Here is a 23,837-nt window from a genome sequence, read left to right on the forward strand (position 1 = left end):
AAATAAACAGTTAATAATTAAATAGAAAGAGCAGAGAAGGAATGGTTGAAACCAAGACTCCTTGGTCTTCCTTTCCTCGAGATTTTGCAGGCATGGATAGTAGATTAGAAGAGGAAGAGAGCTGGGAGTTATAATGTTGGAGTTTTTACAACCTTGTATACTTGCTGGGTGACTGTCAATCTATCCAACACTAACCAACCATTCCTTCCCACCTCCCACAGAGTGCTTCTTTTTCCCTCTCAGTTCTTAGCTGGTGTGTAGTGTTTGCTGTTGATCTGTTTGCAACTTAAGTAAATAAATGTTTTTATTCTTTCTCCTAAAAAATGTATCAGAGTTGAGTTATTGAAACGTTAAGCGCCAGTTAATGAGAAAGGAGTGAACTATTTAAGGAATTTGTAGCTATTCTCCACTGTGAGTCTCTATACTTCTACAGCGTAGCAAAAGGGATTTTACCAGAAATTCAAAACTTTACAACATCTAATGCTTAGATGTGTGCACCCTGATCATAAGCACGTTTCTCAGAATTAAAATTTCACTGTAGGCAACACAGTGACCTTAGCGTCATTACAGACCTTAGTCATTGCTCTCTTCTTCTTATCTGTTTGTATGCACCTTAGCTCATATCCACTTGGAAACATTTCTTTAGGTGGGCTACAGTGTCCAGAATTCCCTAGCTGCCATGACTAGGGAGTTGAAATTCCCCAGAAAAAAAGAAGCATTTCTAAGCTATTTGTCTGCCATAATTGCCAATCTCACAGGGTTAAATCACATCAGCTGTATCTACCCGTGGCCATGTTTTGAGGGAGCAGAATTTACACAACAAAGTGCAGGTCCACCTGCTCTGCTCGGTCACCTGTTACATGAAGCAGCCCTTGGGAGCCTGACACAAAATAAAGACTTCACACTATTATTTTGCTGCTTCCCCAGCTGACCCAAAGAAAAAAAAAGTCCTATAATTAAAAGATTAAAATCAGGTGCCATTCAGAACTTCAGCTGCTGCGAGCAACAGGAGTTATAGAAAGTCTTCCAAATGAAAGTTGGCTTTAAACAATAACAACATACGTAGTAGTCTCAGGGAGGCAACAAAGTTCCAGATGGGTCCAGATGGTGGAAGGGAGAAGTTTGTGGTTGGTTTTGTGAGGAGAGGGGATGCTGGGGAAGCCAAGAGTTTCTGACATGTCTAGAGAAAAGTACACTGAAAACAAACATTTGCCCTTAGTCAGTGGCATAGCATGGGGGGGGGGCAGAGTGGTAGTTGCTCCAGGTGCAAAATTCTTTGGGGCCCACGGGCTGCCCTCCCAGCATGCGCCTGCAGCTGCTCCTTGCACTCCTCTTCCTGGTAGTCGAAATCAAAGCTGCCAGGGGGTGCTGGGCCTGTTGCCACTGCTGCTGCCACCGCCTTGAGTGGCTCCATGACCACTTCATGGTGCCACCCTGAGGACTTCTTCCACCATGCCACTGGGCTGCACCACACCCACATGTTGTGTGGGGGGATATGAGCCACGCTCTGCAATACTTGCCTTGGCCCGGGTGCCCCAGGAGCTGGTAACTCGTGCTATGCCACTGCCCTCAGTTCAATCTACTTTAGCAAGTGGCCTGGCTAGAATCTAGATCCTGAATTAATTAAATTGTAGGTGAAAACAGTCCGTCCCACAAACTGCATGTGGTTCGTGGGCACTAAAATACCTCCCTCCCTGTAACCTCGGCACCGCACCCCCCAACGCATGCTTGAGGTGATCTCATCTGGCCTTTTTCCCAGGAGGCACAAAGGAGATTTAAACTCTCGCTCATTGGCTCCACAACCAGGTGGTCCAAACACACTGAGCTACAGCTGCCAAAACCACCGCTATCTAGAGGTATAGGAATATTTTTGCTATGTTGAGAGGGCAGCACTTCTGGCTACACACACACACAAATATTATTTTTAATTGCCACTAGAAAGTGCAAGGGAAACATTTCAAGTAGAGATGGGGATGATGTACCAAAATGGGGCTTTGTCTTCATTCATGGGTCATCAAACTTGAGGACCCACGAACCACGAATTTCCCCCCAGTGGCCCAACAAACCACAAATCAATTCATTGGAAGGGATCAAAGTTATATTCCTTGCTTCGTATTCATCGGGGTCTCTGGACTCCAAGAATATGAAGCAATGAATATCTGACAAATCAGCGATATTCAACAAATATCCCAATTCCTTTTTATATTCATTCCCATGTCTAATTTCAAGTGAATAAAAATTAAAGTATTGAGGAAGTATAAGAGTAATTGCAGTCCCCTGAGGCGCAGGGGTGAATATGCACAGCCCTCAGGCCTCTGGAAGTTCCCCATGCCTGACCTGGGTAAATGTCATGGGGAAAGGTTGTATAACATCAGTGCAGTCAGTGAGGGCATGGAGATGAGATATTGACCCCCACTGACATCATCCAGCTTCCATGTTCGATCCAAGAACAATCTGACCTCTGGGAGAATTATAAATTCCCACTTCTGACCTAGGAGAAAGAGGCTGTGATAAATGTCCATGGTAATGAGTGGTAGTTGATCTGCATGGTATGTGGGACAGAATGAACAAAACTTTTAAAACTGTGGGACTCCGCCAACTGTTTGTCCACAGCCTTGTTTCCTGATACTTGCTATTTTTGCTTCCGTGCTTTTTCTAGGTGGTGTAGATCCCTTTCTACATTGTGCATAGAAATGATGTTTGGGAATAATATTTTTATACCAGTGGTGAGATTCTTTCCTAGCCAGACTAGTTAGAGAATTCTAAGAGTTATAGTTCAAAAACATAATTCTTCCAAGTTCAGGACTCCACTGTTCTTTGCCTGAAAAGAGGGAGAATGGTTGATCACGTGGTGCGGCTGTGAGGAAAGGTGTTGTCACTTTGCTCGAGAAACAGGGAGTGAATGTGTTTGACTAAGTCATAATACAAGCTCTTTGTTTATAGAGTTGTGTGTTTATTCCTTCCTCTTCATAACCAATTGCCCTTTCATGGATTAGAGAGCCAGGGATAGAGCATTAGGGTTCTCAAAGGATTCTGAGAGAATAGAAATGCCATCAGCACTTCAGAGAGAACAGTAATGTTGAATGGAGAGATAAGGTGGTCAGCAGAGTGTGTTTCATAGGTGTGCTTCTTGTCAGACCACCTCCCACATTTTTAAAGAACGAGCTGAGTTTCACCATATAAAGGTTTAAAATAGCCACCAGTTTAACATTAAATGAATCACTCACTGCACAGCCAAGAAAGGCAGCAGGAAACAACTCTACAGAAATTTATTGTTGTCTGGTGGGAGGAGTATAAAGTGCATTATCATGAGAGCAATGGGAGGGGAGTAGTACCAAGTGGTTAAAGCAGCCAGTCTATAGCAGCTAGGGACAGTTCTTGTTTTGTGGCATTTGATAATCTCTTATCTCTTCATTTTTCCCTAATTTTGCCTCCAGAAGATTTTTTTAAATTTAAAAAGTTGTTCTTACCTTGATCATTCTTCAGTTTCTTTCACAGGGAACGTAGTCCTCTGACAGGCCCTCTAACTCAGGGGCCTTATAGCCCCCTTCTAACTTTCAACTTCTTTGAGTCTATGAAAGGGGGAGGCATGTTATCTCATGTGCAGCCAACTAACAAGCACTTTTAAATCCATGGAGAGTTTTTTTACAGGGTAAGGTTAACACAGAGGTTAAAAGTGTTTAATTTAATGGAGAGAAAAAAATCACTGATGATGATGATGACATTGTCAGCCATATGCAGCAACAGGATTTCATATTTTTTAAAAATTTATTTCTAATTTTTTTTAATACAACAGGATTTCAGCCAGTATAAACTTCATGAGAGGACTCACAAAAGTGTTCTTTTGCTTCGGAATGACCCCAAAAATTTCATGTTTTCAATTCTGCTACCTAAAATATAAATGACCAGTAGTCGACCACAGTGTGCATGTAAAGAGGGATATAGTAGTAGTTTCTGAGTCGCAGGTGGCCATTTTGTTAGGCCCCTTAGTCATGCTTTCCCCAAGGGAATCGAGAACTTCAGGTAGCTGCTGTGTTGGCTCTTTAAAAAAAACAGGTCTAGTAGTTTTCAGGAGCAGCTCTTTTGTAAAACAAATGGGTTTTAATTGCTTGTTCAGGATCAGACCAACTGAAAACATTTTGTGTAATGATAGGGATAAACTTTAAAAAGTGCCTTATATCTAATTGACATTTCCAGTTAAAGTAGACACATTATATCAATTTTAGTTAATTGTATCAATTAACTATTCAACAATTGATTCAATAAATCTTCTCTGTTTGGAATCAGTGACTGGATTCAGGCCAGCATCACTGTGAAAGTCCATTTTCTTTGCAATTCCTGCAAGGATTACAGGTAAGTCTCTGGGAATGACTGCATTGACAAACAATGCAAGAAATGATTCAGGATTGGGATAGTCAGATTTGCATTATTTTCTATTGTTGACATGACATACAAATCAATGCAAATCAGCCTGGGGTTTTTCTTCTCTAATTCATTCTCTTTTCCTCTATCACTGGAGCTTCTATTGTCTTTTTTTCCCCCACACAAACGCATTCGCATTGGTTCAGGCTGTGTGATTGCTTGAGCCAATGCAATTTCTAGCCAAATGGGTGACCACAAGCTGGCTCTTCCAATTTCCTCATTCAAGATCCGGGAAGAGGAAGCAATTGAGTTCCCCTCAATTGATCACCCTTTGTCTCCAAACCAGTGGGATGTTGGCGATTACCACCATCCCAGTTTGTTGGGACATTTTTGTTTGGTGGAACGTTAAAAATGACCAGCTTCACACTTTGCTTTCTCTTCCTCATGGTACTGAGTTTGGAAAGAGAAGGAGTGAGTTAGCTAGTTAGGAATGTAGTTGGCCTACCATTTCAGAATCTTTCAGTCACAGGAGTATAATGGGACTTGTGATCTTAAAAAATCTAACTTTGTAAGGCTTATGTAATTTGAATCAGGACAGCTCATTAATTGAAAAAGCAGCTTCATTCCATTTTCCAAACAGCTTCTGAAAAAAAATACTGACACATTTTTAAAATGTTTTTTGAAAAGCCCTTCATATGCAAAAACTGATGAATCAGAATTCTGTTGATCAGTGACTACTATTTCTTAATCAACAGCTCTAAATGTGATGTTTTTAATTGTCTAGAGATTTGCCTGTTCCACAGAGTTTTTTTATGTAAGCCCCCACCATATTTTGCATGCTGGAAAGGTTGACTTGACCGTTCTACATCCTCAATTCTCTGCTTAACTAATTTTTGCCTGATCTACTCCATAAGATAAGAGTACCTGAGGGGAAAAGCCAATTATCAGCAAATAGCTCTGGACAGACATGACCCAGTTGGCTGAAAATTGCAATAGAATATCAAAGGAAACAAAGATGTTTTTAATTGTTGCCAGACACAGAATTTCATCAGGTGACATTAGATACAGTACATTGAAAGTTTGTCTTCCGTGGAGTTATTTTAAGACCACAAGAATTCAAATAGAAACTGTGGCAGCTTATCCAGAAGGGCCAGTGGACTACTGCCCGCCCCCAGCTACCTCTAGCTATCCTATTCCTTCCTGCCTTCTTACCGGAGACAGAGGATTTCTTTCTCTGTGTGTATGTTTGAATGTTTGCCTTGCTGTGTGAGAGAATCCTATGTTTGTTCCTGGTGGCACATAGCATTAGTTGTTATGCCTTCTGCTCCACATACCACAAGATTCACCAGGTGTCACTAGTCAGAAGCATATGTAAAGTCTCAAGTAGGAGTGTGGCTACGATTTGAAATTCTGCCAAAGTCCTGAGGATTCTTGTAATTAGGATTTAAAGGCTGCAATATCCAACTCAGGAACGAGGAAATACAGTAAGCCCTACCCTTTCACCTTTGGTATGAAGTGTTATACCACAGACACTAAGGCTCGAAGGAAACGACTTCACCTGAAACTGATCAGAGCAAAATTTGGACTACGACTCAAAACAAGACCCTGAAAACGGAAGTGGGCAGGGGAATTATGCTTATCCTGCGCTCCCAACTCGTGGTGTGGCTACTGCAGTTGACAATGCTACAAGGTGATGGTGTGGGTGGACATTGTGGAGGGCAGGTGCTGATGGCAACGGTCTACGTTTTCTTATGCTTATCAGGGAGGTAAAATGGAGATGGGAGAAGGAGGTCTTCTGGCCATCAAGCCCAAAGGGATTCCTGTGGGGTAGTGTGAGGGAGAGGCCTCCTTTCCTATATCTTATATTCCAGGATTTCAATATCTAAAAGAAAGAAATGGGGCAGGAGGGGCTCCTGAAGACATTTCTCAAATGTCCCAAAAGCCAAAGGTACAGAAAGCTAGTTATAGAGTGGCGAGACAGAGAGACATTACTATCCCTGAGGCATGGAACTAAATGGTGAAGAGAAATAAGACCATTTTAAATCAGGAAAATTTTGTGTCCAAACAGAAAATTAAACAAACAAAAAAAAAACCTGAAATGCTACACTCTTAGGATCGATGCCTATCTTCACCTGAAACTGCAATGATATTTTGTTCAGTTTTCCCTTTGCCTTAGCCACTCTAGCTGTTTCATACACCCCAAGCACCAAGGCGGGACATTTTCATTCCGTTGGGTTATATTTAATTGCAAAATCAGCCAGGAACTAGACCCTAAAAATTACATATTCTATGATATCATCACCTGAAGAGCTTTAACATTATGGTATCGTGTTTCTCCCATTTGGTGTGTATAGGGTGAGTGGATGTGTAGTCGTGTGTGGCTGTATTTATGGGAAGAAGAAAAAACCCAAAATAACCTGGGTAAAAAACTATTGTAGGAAATCTATTGCTTTTGACATACAGGTATTTTTGTGTCACCCAAACCCAGGAGAGGACTGAGGTTGGGGGAGCTTGATGCCCTCTGGATGTGTTGAGCTACAAAGGTCTCTGTTGCTTGCAAATGAAGGGGAACTGGGGCTGGGGGAAGCAGTTCTCTCTCTTCTGACTTCCTCAGAAGCCTCGTGGCGCACTGATTAAACTGCTGCACTGCAGCCAAAACTGTTCGAATGACTTGGGGTTCAATCCCAGGTAACCAATTCAAGGTTTACTCAGCCTTCCATCCAAGGTCGATAAAATGAGTACCCAACTCGAGGGGGGAAGGGGTAATGTGTAGCCTGCATAATTGTAAACCACCCAAAGAGTGTGTGAAGTGCTATGGAGCGGTATATAAAAAGCACGCTTTGCTTTACAGACAAGTCAAATTTGCTGAGTTCTTTTTTCTCTAATGTGTCTTATGGGAAATAACATTTTTTGCTTCCCCTGCCCCCATCCCAATCTCAATCTCTCTTTCTCTTTCTCTCTCTCTCCAGGTACTACTAGCTCAGAAGCAGGTAAGCTATGATATCAGAAATCAATTCTGCATAGAAATTTCAAGCAGAGGCGGAAATAAACAAAACCAGAGACTATTAAAACTGTACATTTTACAAGGTTAACCTTACATCTTAAGACCAGAGCTAGCAAACATTAACCAAAATATATAGTAAGTTGGTGTTAGCCATTACTTTGGCATTTTTACAACATTTTAACATTAAGGTTGGTGCAGGTTAACATTAGATTTACATTAATTTTTTAAAATAGTTTTTAAACATAGAAGATGGCCAAAAACATCCCAAATCCTCCAGAATCCCTCTAAAAACATTAACAGTCAGAATACTGTTTGTGTTCACCTAAGGTCTGTGTAAGTAGCTATAGCTAAATGCAGCTAATTGATGAAGTACCATGGTACCACTGGGTTGCACAACTGGACACCTGACCAGGCATGCAATTGAGATGTGCCCCAGCACCTCATCAATTTGCCACATTTAGCCACAGCATGGTATGCAAATCTTATCTGAACCTTGGTAGGATTCTGGCCAGCTTTTTGGAATAAGTGCATATCATTCATTACTGCCTAAACCCCACCATGACAACATTAAAATTAAATTGTAAAAAAAAAAAGGATAATGTTACCTTAAAGAGTGGTGTGATGACTGACAGGTAACGTTGTTACACTTAACGTGTTATTTTCAAGTTCTGCTGTAAAGAAGATGTTCTTCCCTGTGATAAAACACGGGGGAGTCTTGTGGCACCTTAGAAAGGTTGTATTTAGCATACTTTACCCATGAAGGGTCCTTGAAGATGTGTTAAACCCAATTAAACCTTTTGTAATTTTTAAAAGTACCTCAGGACTGTTGTTTTTGCTATATCTCCCACACACCCCAAAAGATATGGATTTTTTTTTTCTTAGATTGGGATGGACAAAAAAGGTCCCCCTATAGTGGTGAGGATAGTAGATTTATGGAATTTATGGAAATTTTGGTTGTTGAGCAATAACTATAAAAACAATCAAGTAACCGAAATGTAGGGATACTATTTCCTCCTGCTCAGATGGCAGTGTCCTAGAAGGTACTGTGGTCCTATAGTGATACATCGCAAATCTATTTCTGTCAAAAAAAAATTAGTGTACTCATCCTCAATATTGACTTGCCACAAAAATAGTCCCTGGCCCCCATCACTGGAAATGTTGCTTGAAAATTGTAATGCAATGTGCAAGTAAATTCAGATGGAGAGTTTGTGTGTAATGGTGATCAGGTTCCCACTTCTGTCCATGCAGGAATTCCATACTGCATTCATTTCCATCCTCACTGTTATAAAACCCTTTCTTCTCTCCCTTTTCTTCACAGCCTGCGGGCAGCCAGTTATATCTACACGAATTGTTGGTGGGCAGCCAGCCACCGAAGGCGAATGGCCCTGGCAGGTCAGCATTTCAATGAACGGTCAACATATATGTGGAGGTTCTCTCATAGCTGAGCAGTGGGTGCTATCTGCAGCTCACTGCTTTCCGTAAGTATCAGATATTTGTTGTGGTGAGGCCAAGTGGGAACCCAAGCTGACTGAGGTGGCAGATATGCTGCAGCCACCACTGTTTTCATCCCTGACTCATTCACTCTGTTGCAGAGTTTTGAATTTCTACTAAAATTCTCCTTTGTTGCTCAGTAGTATAGAAACCGACAGAGGAGAAAAGCTAGAAATCTTCTCAGAGTCCACCCCATTTTCACTAACTGGTACTTAATCTCAATAATGCACTCTGAGACATTTGTAGGAGAAAGAATAAAACACAATTTTTTTAACTTGCATTTGCTTGAAATTACAGACTTGTGTATACTGCACACATACTAACAACCAACTGAACAGATCAACAGCAAACAAACAACTGCCACCAGAAAAAAGGGGTAGGATACTCAGCAGAGAAGTGAGGATCTCTGTGAATTCAAAAGCTGGACAGAATGATTAGCTGGATGGATAGACAATCACCCCAGCCAGAAAACTCCTTCTAGTCACTCAAGCGGCAAACAACATGTCAGGTTGTAAATAAAACTCCAGCACACTCACTGATCTTGTTCCACCCCTTTCTCCTCCTTTGTATACCCCTTAACATCTTCAACCACCCTTTCAGGTGGTAATGAAAGCTTGAAGAGCTCCATAGAATGAGCTCTACAGCAGAGATGGGCATTAGGTGATCCAACAGCTGTGTGTAGCCTACAAAAGCCCCCAATATGGATGTCCCCTCTCCCTGATATTATTTACACTAGTAATACAGATATTGGTGAATGCTATTAGGCAGGATAATTTAATAAAGCAGATAGGTATTAAAGATAAGTTTAAGATTACCTTATTTGCAGATGATCCGTTATTAACAATAGAGGATCCATTGAGAGTTATGCATCAGGTCAAACTACATTTGAAAGAATTTAAGGAAGTGACGGGTCTACAGATAAATTGGCAGAAGTCAAAGATGATGTTGTTTAATCATGTTAAAGATGAAAAGGAAAAAAATCAGGGAAAGTTTTAAGGTAAAATATGTAAAAGTATTGAGTATTTAGGCGCAAACATCATTTATTTATTTGTTTGTTTGTTTGTTTGTTTGTTTGTTTGTTTGTTTGTTTGTTTAATTTATATGCCGCCCACACTACCCAAAGATCTCTGGGCGGCTTACAACATTTAAAATACAATAAAATTTAAAACAATTAAAATACAATTAAAATATATATAAAAATTGCCATCAGACCTACAGCTAATATTATTTCAATTAAAAGCCTTCTATGAAAAGTTTATTATGTTTTAAAAAGAAAACTTTGATCAGTTGAAGCAAGACATTAAAGATCAAGTAAAAGAACTAAGAAGGAAAGGACTATCATGGTTTGGAAGAATGGCAACACATAAAATGAAGATATTACCTTAAAAATTTTTATGATGTTGCCAGTAAAGTTGTCAGAGGGTGATTTGAAAGACTGGCAAAATATAATTGATACCTTTTTTAACAGTGATTTTTTTAAAAAGCAAGCATCAATTAAAAGTATTGGTATAAAAACCAAAAACTAGGAGGTTTAGGCCTACCTAATCTAAAATTATATAGCTAGTGAAATAAGGTATAGTGTGGATATTATAACACAACCTAATGAATTGGTATTGGTCAAAGTTGGAATTTAATGAAGTTGGTAGCGACCTGGAACATATTCTCTTTAGACAAAATAATATTAGTATTGTAAAGAAGATTGAAAATCAATTTCTTAAGAATATGATACAAATATGGAACAGATATAGAAAAATATTTATTCCATCAATCTCCCCATTACATGTCATAACAGAATTTTCCAGGGAATGTGAAAGCAGGTTTAGAGAAGATAGTAAAGAGGAAACAGGCTATTAGAAAAAAAGATTGGATGGAAATGATGGGCAGTAAAGAACAAATAATAGAAGTACTGGGAATGGAGAAGTTATCATGGTTTAATGTTATTCAGCTGGGATGCTGGATCAGAGAATGGTTGAAAAGAAAAGGTGAATGTAGAGTGTTTACAAAATTTGAAGAAAATGTATTACAGAAAGAAAAAGGGAATGGGAGGAACAGAATGAAAGGAGCAATAGGAAAAATAGAGGATCAACAAGAGGTATTAAAAATGAAATGGGAGCTGATTTAGGAGAGGAAATAAGTTTTGAGAGGTGGAAGAATATATGGAAGAAAAGAATTTTAAAATATATGTCTAAGAATAAAATAATTTTTTTACAGATTGGTTTGGAAATTGTGCTTAAAACCAGTGAAATTGAATTGTATGGACAAAAAAATATTCCGAGATATGAGCAGGGGTAGGAACCTACTTCCACGTGTGGTGGGAATGTGAATACATATATAACAAAGTTTTGGAAGTTGGTTTTTAAAGAGATAAGCAAAATATTAAAGCTGAATTTGACAATATGTCCTAAATAAGCACTTATAGCGATATTTGAGGGTGAAGGATGGAATTGGACGAAAGAATTGATTATAAATTTAGTAACAGCAGCTAAATTAACAATAGCAAATGAATGGTATAAAGAAGTGTGGAATATAGCTATTAATGATAAATTGACATGTAATATCAAAGTAAGAAAAAGACTGTCACATAAGAATATACCGTATTTTTCACACCATAAGACACACTTTTTTCCCACAAAACAGAGGGGTGGAAAGTCTGTGCGTCTTATGGAGCAAAGAAAACAGATTATATTTTCCTGTTTTCTTCTCCTAAAAAATTGGTGCGTCTTATGGAAAGGTGCGTCTTATGGAGCGAAAAATACGGTATTTAGAGATATATAGGGAGAATTTATTGATTTTGTACTAACAAAAAGGAAGGGTTGTGTACTTCCAGAAGAGTCGATGTATTTTTGGAATGGGAATAGGGCTCCATAAAATAAATAATAGAATGTCTCCATTGGTCTGTGGGGGGTGCACTTTGAGTGTATGTATGGGGTTTTTTAGTTGTATTTTGTATACAGTGGAACCTCTACTTAAGAACTTAATCCGTTTTGGAATGGTGTTCTTAAGTTGAAACGTTCTTAAGTTGAAGCAAAATTTCCCATAGGAATGGACTGAAAACCAATTAATCCGTTCTGGCTGTTTTTTTGTTATGTAGAGGTGCGTTCGTACATTGAACCATTAGTTCCCATAGGAACTAATGCAAAGCTGGTTAATACGTACTCTACCACTAGGGGGAGAATTTTTTTTTTAACCTAAGATGACCTAAGGTTAAAAAAAGAGCAGGAAAGGTTTTTTTTTCCTGTTCTTATCTTGGATTTCTGTTCTCAAGTAGAAACAAAATTTAGCAAATGGAGCTGTTCTTAAGTTGGATTGTTCTTAAGTAGGGATGTTCTTAAGTAGAGACCCCACTGTATACAATTATTATAAAAAATTTTTAAAAACCATGCTGGTAAATTAAGGACAAAAATTAAAAGAATAATAACCTTTTAAAAAAAAAAAAACCCAAAGTCCCCAGTATGCCCACACACCACCTTGAGTCCCCACCCCTGGTTAACACATCTTCAAGGATCCCAAAATAAATGCTGGTTAAACCTGTGAAAAGGTTGAAGGGTAATAAATTTCTAAATTTAGGGATCTTGAATGTCTTCAGCGTATGGATCTTGATGAATGTTCCTGCATTTCCCTTGTGTTTTCAGATATGCTGTAGACTATGACGTGCAGCTTGGGGTCTATCAGCTCATGAACCCCTCATCAGACTCTGTGACCTCTACAGTGCAACAGATTATCCCCCATCCAGATTTCAATGGTCATGATGGCTCCAGTGGAGACCTGGCATTATTAAAGCTGACATCCCCCGTGAATTTCACTGACTACATCCTCCCTGTTTGCCTGCCACACTCCTCCACAGAGTTCCCCTCCGGAACAAACTGTTCGGTCACTGGATGGGGAAAAATAGGAGAAAACGGTGAGGAAAAATAAGAGATGCATGTTTTGCTGTTTTCATTTCTCTTCTGAGGGCCAAGCTGCATGGAAAGTTGTTTCTGTGGCTGTTTTGTGAGTGTCTTTTTTAACTCTCCTGCACCAGGATGTTTGAGTTCCCCAGAGTCACATTTTATGGCAGAATGCACTAGACTCGCAAGGCAGACATACAGTATTCCAATAGAGGGCTGCAATTCCCAGAAGCCTTCACCACCAGGTGTGCTGGCCGGTGTTCCTGGGAGTTGCAGTCCAAGGTCATGTGACCTGGGTTTTAAAAAAGCACACTTTTTTACCGAAGGCTGGGACCCACTGTGTTACAAAACTATCACTTGAATAGTTGTTTAAAATGCTTTAGCTAATTGGTGTGGATTGGTGTGTTTTCCCTGGATGAGAGCTATCTGAAAGGAAAAAAGCTGTCCCCACCAACCTATGGCTTATGGCCATTGAGAGAGGTTCATTGGGAAGCTGGTTTTTTTGGCCCATCCAGTGAAGAAGGAGTGAGGCCAAGTTTTCCAAGAAGTCTGACAAGCAAGCTGCAGGACAGCTCCTTTTCTGGGTTTTAGATAACAAATATGTTGCACACATGCAGACAAAAATGGCGGTGCAGAAAGTTACGCAATATCCATGTTATTGTACTCAAAGTGAGCAGGCAAGCAGGCCTTGGATGGAGTTTGGAGTATTAGTTGACCTCCGTGGGACTTCAATGCAAGCATTAGAGTTACAATTAAGGTTGTAGTTTGGTTCAGGGTTAGACTTAGGCTTCAGTGGACACTTTTTGTATTTCCTGAACCTACTAAGAATTCTAGTACCCCTCCCAGTATGGCCAACCTAGTGATAATCCCACTTGTGGTTGATTTAATTGGAATGCACTCTAATGTAGAGCACAATATAAGTAAACATTATTATTCTGGTGGTCAGTAGGATTGTTCACTGGAAAACGAACACATTTTGTGTTGCAGATTATTCCCCACGTCTGAATTTGCAGAAACACTATTGGTGCTGAGTGCACTTTTCCTAGCGTTAGAGCTATGAGTGTCTGAATGCACCCTAAGTTTCCCACTTCTGCATTCCAACAAAGCAAATTTCTCCTCCCTTTATAGACCCCTTGGAAAGTCCGAAAACCCTTCAGGAGTTGGAGGTGCCACTCATTGACCGAGAGACATGCAATGCTATGTATAACATTAACCCAGATGAAGAATTTGGCATGAATCCTATCAAGCCTGATATGCTGTGTGCTGGTTATGAAGAAGGAAAGAAAGATGCATGTCAGGTAAGAAACTCTGAAACCTTCTTTTCATAGTCCTATAGCCTACAGAGCAGTGGAAAGTGCTGAGGACACTCCTAGCTTCACAAGAACTAAAAGTACTGTATAGATGTATATTCCTACTTCAAGACTGGAATAACCAGTTCCAAATAATTACTCTTTTGCTGTTAATCATGAGTACTTCCGAGGTCATGTTAATAAAACTGTAACTAATTACTTTTCTAAAGGAATTTTCCATGCTCTGTTCCTACTCAAAAAAGGAAGTCCTATTCATATCTCCTTACTTCCAGATGAGACATCTTACCATGCAAATGTTGCAACTTATTCCTTGGCCCTCGCCCCCACCGCCCATGCCCTTAAGCCCCACCCACTTCTGGAATGCAGTCTCAGAGACCCTTCCTAATTTGAATTCAGGCTTCCCAAACCTAAAAGTTTTTCCCCGCCCCTATTTTTAATGTCTTATGGGGTTCATTTTGCAATAGGTCTCTCCCTGCCTCCCCTCTTTTCTTCCTCGTTCATAGCGAAATGCTTCTTTTGCAATTTAATTTGCAGTCTTTTGCAATTTAATTTGCAAATGTTGCTCTATTGCAGTAGCCAACTAATTGAAAACACTGTTTTCAAGATCAAAATCAAATAAAAATTGAATAAACGTAGACCTGGTAATCTAAGACAGGGAAGTATTTGTATCAGAGTTGGGCCCCTGAGGCCGCTCAGTCAGTTCTGACCCTCTTGAATTCCCAGACTGGTCTTTTGGGCCCTCTTTCCCATGAGGCCGCTCTTTGATGGCTTTTGTACATTTCCCCCTCCCCCCTCAATGCTAAAATGTTGAAAAATGCCTCTTCCAAGGTTTAATTTCTGCCAGTAAGAGCTCAAAAGCCTTTACCGGCAGAATGGTGATACTTTTCATCCCACTGTTTTGCCTTTCCCCGTGCCCCCCCTCACGTAATAAAGGCCCCCCACAAATTAAAGAGGTTCCCCACCCTTGACTTGCATAGTGCTGAAAAATGGTCTAAGTGCCCTTCTTGTGCCTTCTCACCATGTGTGCAAAGGGTATGCATGAAGGGGGGACATAGCGGGATGGTGTCCAGTGACTACACCCTCTCCATTCTGCTGTGCATTGCAATCATATTCTCCACCTCACTCATTCAGCCTCATGAGAATCAGAGGCTGTACCTTTACAGATGCATTTTCACAGAGCTCCATTAATATAACACAAACCCTGGATAGCTGACTAGCATGACTCTGATCTTCAGCACCATAACCACGTGCTAATGCCCATCTCTCTCCGCAGGGTGACTCTGGGGGACCTTTGGTGTGTCCAAGCGATGGAGTTTGGATTCTGGCTGGGGTTGTGAGTTGGGGGGATGGCTGTGCCCAACCCAATCGCCCCGGCATCTACACTTCGGTTCCTTACTATGCTGATTGGATCCAAGAGAAAATGAATGGCGGGCTCTCAAATACCCCTACAATCACACTCCTCTTGATTTCTCTGGCACTGACTCTCTTATGAGATATTCAGCTTTCGGTCTTCAGTCTGCTAGCTAATGGTGTGGAATATTCAGAATGCTCTTTGGACTCAGTTTAGTAGTGTCACAAACTGCTGCATGCAGTGGAGGAATAGTTTTGTTCTGATTAATGAGGGCAAGTCAATGTTACTGACTTAAATTGTTTAAAAATCATTTGATAATGATTTAATGTTTAAAGATCATTTGATTAAAAATCATTTAATACAGTGGTTCTTAACCTTTTTGAAAGAAACGCCCCCTTGAGCCATTGAGGAAGTTATCATCGCCCCCCTCCCTGAGGTGATATCTTACCTACCGACCGACCGACCTTGTCTCCCTCCCCACCCGGGTGCAAGGCAGCACTTCACGGGGCGAGGATGAGGACCCAAGAGACCCTTTCCTTCCACCTGATCCACACTCAGTGCTCCTCTAAAGGAGAGACGTGGCAGGTAGAAAGAGCTGGATCATCTGGCGGTGGCAGCAGCACCGGATCTACTGCCAGCACTGCGGCTGCAGTCGCCTTTACAGGTTTGGCTCGCTCCAGCGCCCCCCTACCGCCCCCCTTTAGTTCTTTCGCCCCCACACCGCCCCTTTTCATTCTACCGCCCCCCTGAAAAATGAAATCGCCCCCTGGGGGGCATTATTGCCCACGTTAAGAACCACTGATTTAATAAGTTTTGGGGCCTATTTCAGACAACTGCTCCAATATCTTGTCTTCCCAACTAACTTGGAGATTTCTCTCTGCTTCTCAATTCTTTAAGTGGAAGGCACAGATGCTTTGTATGTTCACTCTGTCAGTGCATTTTTTTACTCCATACCACTTGGGTTTAACAAGTAAAGCTTGACCAAAATTGGCAAGTGGACCCGCTTCCCAACAGATTTACAAGCATAACTGTTTTAGATGCTTTTAGCACAGCCTACTCCATTTGGAATACATTACAACAATATTTTATGTCCACTCACAATGCATAGCCGCCTTCTTGTCATGCAAAAAAGAACCTATTCTGCAAGAGTGGCCACATACAGCTCCACAAGCATTTCCATCCCCCCCCATCCATCCCCGGTTCTCCATGTTTTCCATAATGGGCCAGGATGCTCCCACAACACCTAAAATTCGCCACCTCCATAAGAACCAATTTCCCAGATATTGTATATTTCACATCTAACATGTTCCATTTCATTAAATAATCACAAGATCTCTGCTCACCACCATCTGATAGAGGCACCAGCATGAAATGGATGGTCCACAAAGACTACAATGGCCAAAAGAGAGTAAAGCTTCAGTTCCTTTAGCAATGATATAGAAGAGGACATTTCAATCGGTGTGAATTGTTTGCTGAAATTTTCTCTTCTACATAATTATTAAATGTGCAAGAGACCTACATTTTCTTTTTTTTTGGTATTCAGCAATCCTCATTAGGGATGGGACTTTTGTGCTAACACAAAAACAAAAACAAAATATCATGAAAGAGGATTTCTTTATTTCCTTTTTTAATTGGCTCCCAAAAAAGAGCCTCTGACAACAAATGGTTTGTTTAAACAAAAGTGTGTAAACAGAAATTTCTTTTCTCTTTCTTTTCCCTTTTTTATTTGTCCTTTCTCCAGTCTCCGTTTAATTACCTAGGAAATGTTTGATAAGATAATGTCATGGGGACTGCTGTCAGCAGCCAATCAGAACACTCTCACTGCCAGAATTTATTCCTATTCCCATTAGTTGCACTTTTAATGGTTAAAGCACCACTCTCAGGAAGAAAGATGAAGGGAAAAAATGTTTAAATGAGCCATGTAACATTTTTGGAATAATTGAAGTTTATTTTACTAATTGACTAACTAAATTGCATACATAATTTAACATTTTATCATTTTAATCTTTTGGGAGTTGGATGTTTACTGTTATTTTTTGTTATTAGCTTGCATGTATTATATGTGAATTTGAAATGGTCTGAAAACTTATTAAATAAAAGTATCTACCTATCTCTCGCCTCACCATGTCATAAACTACATTGCAGACCTCCACTTCCAGATAATGAATCACTGCGCAGGCAGATAGGTGGGATATAAATAAAATAAAATAAAATAAAATAAAATAAATAAATAATAAACAAACTACTCAGGATCACTTCATATTTAAAAAAAAAAGATGAGCAGCTAATGCTGCTCAAGATAAACACAGATCCACCACTGGTTATCCCAATACAGCTGAAAGCCTAGCTCAGCTGTGGTACATCTATTTGAGACTATCAGATGGCAGACAGTGGGGCAGAGATGCTCAAAGAGCAATAGCCACAATAGAATAGGTGCCATTATGTTGAAGGAGCTAAGCAATGAGCCCTGGTGCACTCACAATCTGGAAACAAATGGAAATCATTCCAGCAAGAATAGAATGGGCTGAAATTTCACCTCTATTTTTTAAAAAAGGCAAAAGAAACAGTGTGTGGTGACTGGCATGTTCTGAGCAGGGACAGGAAGGGCCTCTATCAGCTACATAGTTTATTGGGGGATAATCTAAGCCAAAGACTTACCTTTTGCTTTAATCTATGGTACAAACTTTGGAAGGCAAGCAGTTAGGTCTGCATATTCGCGAAGGCTTTCACGGCCGGGATCTAATGGTTGTTGTGGGTTTTTCGGGCTCTTTGGCCGTGTTCTGAAGGTTGTTCTTCCTGACGTTTCGCCAGTCTCTGTGGCCGGCATCCGGTTAGGTCTGTGTTGACTTTCCACACTCCCTTAAAGGGCAAATATTGATCCAGATAAATTTGAAAGTGATGACAGGCCACATGCCCAGCATAAGGAGAGTCTACAAAACTTGTGGGGAAAAGCAAAATGATAGAACCTAAAATAGATGTTCCCTTACATGTTTAATGAGAGGATCCATGAACGAATGTATGTATGTGAAATGAAGGAGGCACACACAAACACTGCCGAAATAGCCAAAATGAAACAAAAAATATTTTTCCCATCATGCTTACCCCTAATCCTCATAATACTTTTCAGTGGAAACAGCTTAGAACTGTCTTCAAAATATTTTGGTCTTGCTATTTTTGAAACATGGAACCTAGAAGCTATGTAGAAATAAAAGAGGCTTGTGGAATAAACAAGCCTTGAAATTGCCTCGAATTGTTGCAACAAAGAAAACACAAATACTTAGATGTCCAGATGAATTTGGGCGTTGCTTATCAATGAATGTCTGATTTCATCCTGGGATTAATCTTCCACTGTCAGCTATGAGGAACTGTGGGTGTCTGTTCTTTGCCGAGGAAGTCTTAAAGGACTCCTGTGGAAATCAGGTGCCACCCATAAAAGTTTGACAAGGCAGTGCTCACTGAGAGAGAGAATGACTGGCTCAAAATCATTCAAGGAGTTACCAAGCCTTACAGGGAACAAAAATGGGGATCTCTCAAGTCCCAGTGCTGGCTGAACCTTGGGCTGTCCAAAAGGAAGAAAAGGTGCCCAGGGTCCCAAAATGGGACCTCTGGAAGCATTTGAAAGTACCCATTACTTTCTCTGTCAGTCTGTCATAGAAACCATAGACATTGGTTGCCTACTGTTTAAGCTGTGCCTACATCAGTCCCCCTATTTTCAGCCTGTTTTTGTAAACCAAGTGTAGACATCTTGATCTTGTTGGACCACATCTCCCAGAATTCCTCCCCATTGGTTATGGTGGCTGGGAGAGGGTCACATGACAATTTAATTCAATTGCTTATTTCTTATTTCATCATTATCCTTATAGGCACAGGAATCTTTCAGGTCTCTGTACCCAAGATATCAAGCACAGAAACCATGCCATCCCAGCTGACCAATTAAAAAACAAAAGCAGCAGAATTAGCAAATTAAAGCAAGCTCGTGTTAGAATGAACAAGCAATCTTTGCCTCTTAAGGTAGCTTTATTTCTAATATGTTAAATGTACTGTGTCTTCAGCCCTAGGACTGAAACTGAGGGAAACCGTAGGTGAGGATATTTTGAATGCTCATGTAAATAAATGCAAATACCACAAAATGCAAATAATCCTCCAATGCCCTCCTTCATAAGCAAAGCAAAACTGGGCAACTGCATCACATATAACATCCAGTATTAGAAATCCATACATGCCCAAGACAAGCCCGCTACATTACGTCAGAGAAAAATAAGTATGCAAAACACTCACACAAACAAATTTATATATATTTATATGTCTATAATTTCATAAACAAGATTTTTTCAGGTGAAAAAAACATGTACACTGATAAATCTGTGCAAAAATATATACATTTTGAAAAATACACATACATTTCTATGTGCGAAAAGGAAACACGTTTCGTAACAAGAGAACTACGATAGGACAAGCAGGTTAGTCAGATTTTGAGAACCTGCTACAAAAAAAGGCTGAATAGGTCATCAGGCCTAAATGCTACCCTGAACTAGCTCATTATTTGGATGAGAAGGAGCCAGAACTTGTCCCTTTTCTGGAGTAAAATTCTCTCACTCTTCCAGCCAGCAAGGCTACAGCTTCCACTCCTTTTCTTTACTCTATTAGACCCAGTCATCTAGTAAATAAGTAGGCAATCAAGCTGACAAAATAAAAGGCATCATAATTTCTTTGACTCTCTCCTGCAAAAGCTCATCATATGAAGATCAGTCCTGGATAATGATCAGTAAACTCAAAATTATCACTGAGTTTGGATCACTCAAGATTACCACAGGGGTTCATCAGGTTTGATTAGTGATTCTGCATGACTGTTCTGAAATGCAACAGGCAAAAGCGAGGCACATCACAAGAGCATGTTGGTGGAGCCCAAGAGAAGGAGCGAGAGCAAGAGGGTGAGCCAGCTGCCACAATCTCTGGGGACTCCATTCTGCGCCATAGTGTTCTGAATCCAGTGCACGTAAGAGGTGGCTCGAGTGTATACAGCCGGTCGATTTGGAAATCCACATTTGAATCCAAAGCTCACCACTCCAGCCAGGAACCAAGTACCATTCAGTTCACAGGCCAAAGGCCCCCCTGAATCACCCTGGAAGAGGAAAGACAATTACACTTCATGGTGGGTGGTGCATCGCCTCATTAGCCACACTATCTGGACATGATGGACAATGTAATCTGTCCCATCTCAAGGGCACCAGGTTGGAGAAGACTGCCAGAAGTAGAGAAGGAGTGGCTGGCTGCATCCTGCCACAAAGTAATAATCATAATATACTAAGACTGGACTCAGAGGCACCTTGTTTTTTTATTATTTCAGGAAGGAAAATGGAGAATGGGCCAATGCCTATAGTGAGTCTACTATTAGCCTATGGAAACTTAATCTGAAACTCTTTCTCAACCACGATCATCTTGCTAGTGTTTACTGAGCCATTCCTTATTTCTCACTAACAAAGGAAAAAAGGCCAAGGATGTTGGTTTAGTGGTTTCGGTATCTGGCTATTGAGCCAGAGTTTGGGAGTTCAATTCCCCACTGTGCCTCCTTGACAGGGGACAGACTTGATGATCCATAAGGTCCCTTCCAGCTCTCTATTTCTAAGACCATCATCATCAAGGGTAAGACAAAACCATTAAAATTGCAAAGGATAATGGCTCTATGATAATGTGAAAAATATTTACTTTGTCTTTATAGCACAGTGGTTTGAACTCAATATGTTGATTCAGTATCCTCTACATATTTTGGATTTCAATTTCCAGCATTGCTGACTATTGGAGCATGGCAGCTGCAGCCTCAGTCAGCTGGGGTCCAAAACATATGCAATGCCAAAGTCTGGGAAAACACCCAGCTAGATCTGTTTAAAGACAATGTTTACTTGAAATTAAGTTTGGTTTTGTCCTGTTGACTGTTAACTGAGAATTCTTCTGAAGTTCTAGCTTCTGAGCCCCATTTCTGGTATTTGCTGTTTTTGCTACACGGCAGCTTTGGTGTACTGTTCTTACCTGGCAGGTGTCCTTCTTTCCTTCAGCATATCCAGCACAGATCATGTCTTCATAGATCAATCTGTAGCCCTCTGGCATGGCTACAACATCAGATTTTTGATGGTACATATTATCACATTCCTCATTGTCTATGATCGGAATTTCAACCTCTTGCAGGATCCGAGCCATTATAGAAGCTGGTATTTTAAAAAAGACACTTTGTCTGCATGTGGATTAGTTACTTCCCATTAAAAGTGATCTGGCAGCTACTTTTTTAGACCACAAATCTAAGAACATTTCTCCCAGCATGGTCCTTAGCCATGCCACCTAGGATATTCTGGGAAATGTAGTCTTTCCCACTGCTGTCAATAGAATTCTAAAAAGGCAATGTGAGTGATGTTATAAAAAAATTAATCAGTAGGTCCCCATTATCCATGGGTTCAGTATCCACCGATTCACTTATCCACAGTCTGAAAATATTATAGAACAAATACCCAGCAGATATTGGGCTCCTTTTGTAGTTTTCCCAGTGTTTGGAAAACTCTCCTTTACAGATCATAATTCCCAGAATCCTTCAGTCATTCTAGCAGATTTATTTCGAAAGTAAACTTTCCCCAGCTCTGAATTAACTGGTTTAGAGTGCACAATTATCTGGCTGGTTAAAAAAATTCATAAGTTTGGCATCATTTTCCCAGAGAAGGGGGAAATGTCAAGTGAAATTTGGTGCATGCTGAGAAAAGTTGGAAAGAGACAGCCAGTTCCAAGTGCAAGAGGGGCCAGGATGAGAGTGCTGATGGGAAAAGAAAAATATAGGAGAGTTGGAAAGGAAGCTCCCAGAAAAGGGAACGGCTGGCCCATTGCAAGAATGCAGAAGGTTTGCATACACTGCAAAAGGTGGTTGCAGGTTCTATTTCCATTATTACTACAGCCTTTGAAAGAAGACATTGAATGAAAATGAGTAGAAGGTTCAACTAGAGGAGGCCCACTCAATCAGTGGGGATTTGGTGAGTCAACTACGAGAATCCCTCAGCTACCATGACCAGGATTTTGGGAGTTGTAATCCAAAACTTGACTTTCCCAAGCTTTCCCAAGCACTCCATGCCATCCAGGAATAAATATTCCCCACCTCTGTTGCATTCTCTCTCTCTCTCTCTCTCTCTCTCTCTCTCACACACACACACACACACACACACACACACACACACACAAGAGGGAACCAAGAACCCCAAACCGTCATCTCCCCCAAACACATACATACATTCCCAAACTCATCCTTACTTGAAAAGAACTTGCCCCAGCCGGTGGCCCAGCATGACGTATTGACAGGGATTATGTCAGAACTGCTTGGAAGGCAGATCGGCAAGATGGTTCGGGAAAAATTGATTGGCTTCTCCAGCCGTACCAAGGCAATGTCAGCACTTTGAGCATCTCCGGCATAATAAGGGTGCACTATGATTTTGCAGACAGCAGATGAGATCATGCTGGGAGCAGGTTTCGGGAGCTCATATTCCCCCAGATTTATTCGGTAATCGGATGGATTCACTGGCCTGCAGAAGGCAAGTTAGAATAAGTGCCTAACACAACAAAAAGGCTGATGTTCAAAGTCTGACCAGTCCTAACGTTCACAAGAAAGCTCTTGGGGAAATGCTGTAATTTGGTCTACCTCAAAGGGTTGTTTGCTAGCTGATTGAAATTTAAATCACTGTAAAAAATTGGGTAGGCTGAAAAATATTTACAGTAGATCTCTCTGAGCAAGGCCATGTTTATCAGGAAGTCGGTCTCAGTGGGGATTTTTGCCCTAAAGACATGTTCTAGAATTCACTTCGTAACTGAAGAGGGAAAATATTTGAATAGGCACAATCCCTAGTATTAGACAGAGGGAGACGCTTACCTCAGGCAGCCAAATGTTTGTATCACAGAAGGACTGCAAATTGTTTGTTATTTACTATATTAAAGTTTCATTTTCACTGTCAGGATGGCAGAAAGGTGTTTTTGGAATATTCTGCCTCCTGTACTCGGCAACTTGGCCAAGAGATGGGGATGCAAATTATTATCTGCCTTCAGCAGCAAAATAACTTGGGAGGGCCCTAACCACAACATACACTCCTAATGCTTTTTTGTTATTATTTATTTAATTGGTTTCTCTTCCATATTAAAGAGCACATAAAGCAGGGTCAAAACACCCAGTGTCCTTTCTGTGATGCACTAACCTAACCCACAGGCACCTCTGTGAAAGCGTTTGTGTGCTTCACATTCTCCATGAAGTCCTGATTTGGGAGGATGAGAAAATGGCAACTGAACTTCAGCTCCTAGAATCCCCAGGGTCCAAAAAAACCCCAGGCAATACCAGGTCATAGGCGGAATCATGCAGGATGGCAGAAGGGCAGCATTGGCACTCTCTCCTATTTTTAGCACTTTCATTCCGC

General features: G+C 40.7%; 2 protein-coding genes across 2 annotated transcripts; one reads left to right on the forward strand and one right to left on the reverse strand.

Annotated features, from left to right (window-relative positions):
* Window positions 1–1,956: 1,956 nt before the first annotated feature.
* On the forward strand, window positions 1,957–15,782 carry LOC110088365 (prostasin). Its single transcript, XM_020810588.3, has 6 exons — window positions 1,957–6,052; window positions 7,332–7,352; window positions 8,685–8,844; window positions 12,490–12,758; window positions 13,873–14,042; window positions 15,328–15,782. The coding sequence occupies exons 1-6, from the start codon at window positions 5,995–5,997 to the stop codon at window positions 15,544–15,546; spliced, it is 897 nt and encodes a 298-aa protein (XP_020666247.3). The 5' UTR covers window positions 1,957–5,994; the 3' UTR covers window positions 15,547–15,782.
* Window positions 15,783–16,925: 1,143 nt separating this feature from the next.
* On the reverse strand, window positions 16,926–23,609 carry LOC140708268 (serine protease 30-like). The gene is made up of 3 exons (XM_073003654.2): window positions 22,690–23,609; window positions 21,433–21,608; window positions 16,926–20,527 (listed from the first exon to the last, which is right to left on the reverse strand). Exons 1-3 carry the CDS (start codon window positions 22,889–22,891, stop codon window positions 20,288–20,290), a joined length of 618 nt encoding a protein of 205 aa, XP_072859755.2. The 5' UTR covers window positions 22,892–23,609; the 3' UTR covers window positions 16,926–20,287.
* Window positions 23,610–23,837: the final 228 nt, after the last annotated feature.

Source organism: Pogona vitticeps, chromosome 6 (assembly GCF_051106095.1).
Source record: "Pogona vitticeps strain Pit_001003342236 chromosome 6, PviZW2.1, whole genome shotgun sequence".
Lineage (NCBI taxonomy): Eukaryota > Metazoa > Chordata > Lepidosauria > Squamata > Agamidae > Pogona > Pogona vitticeps.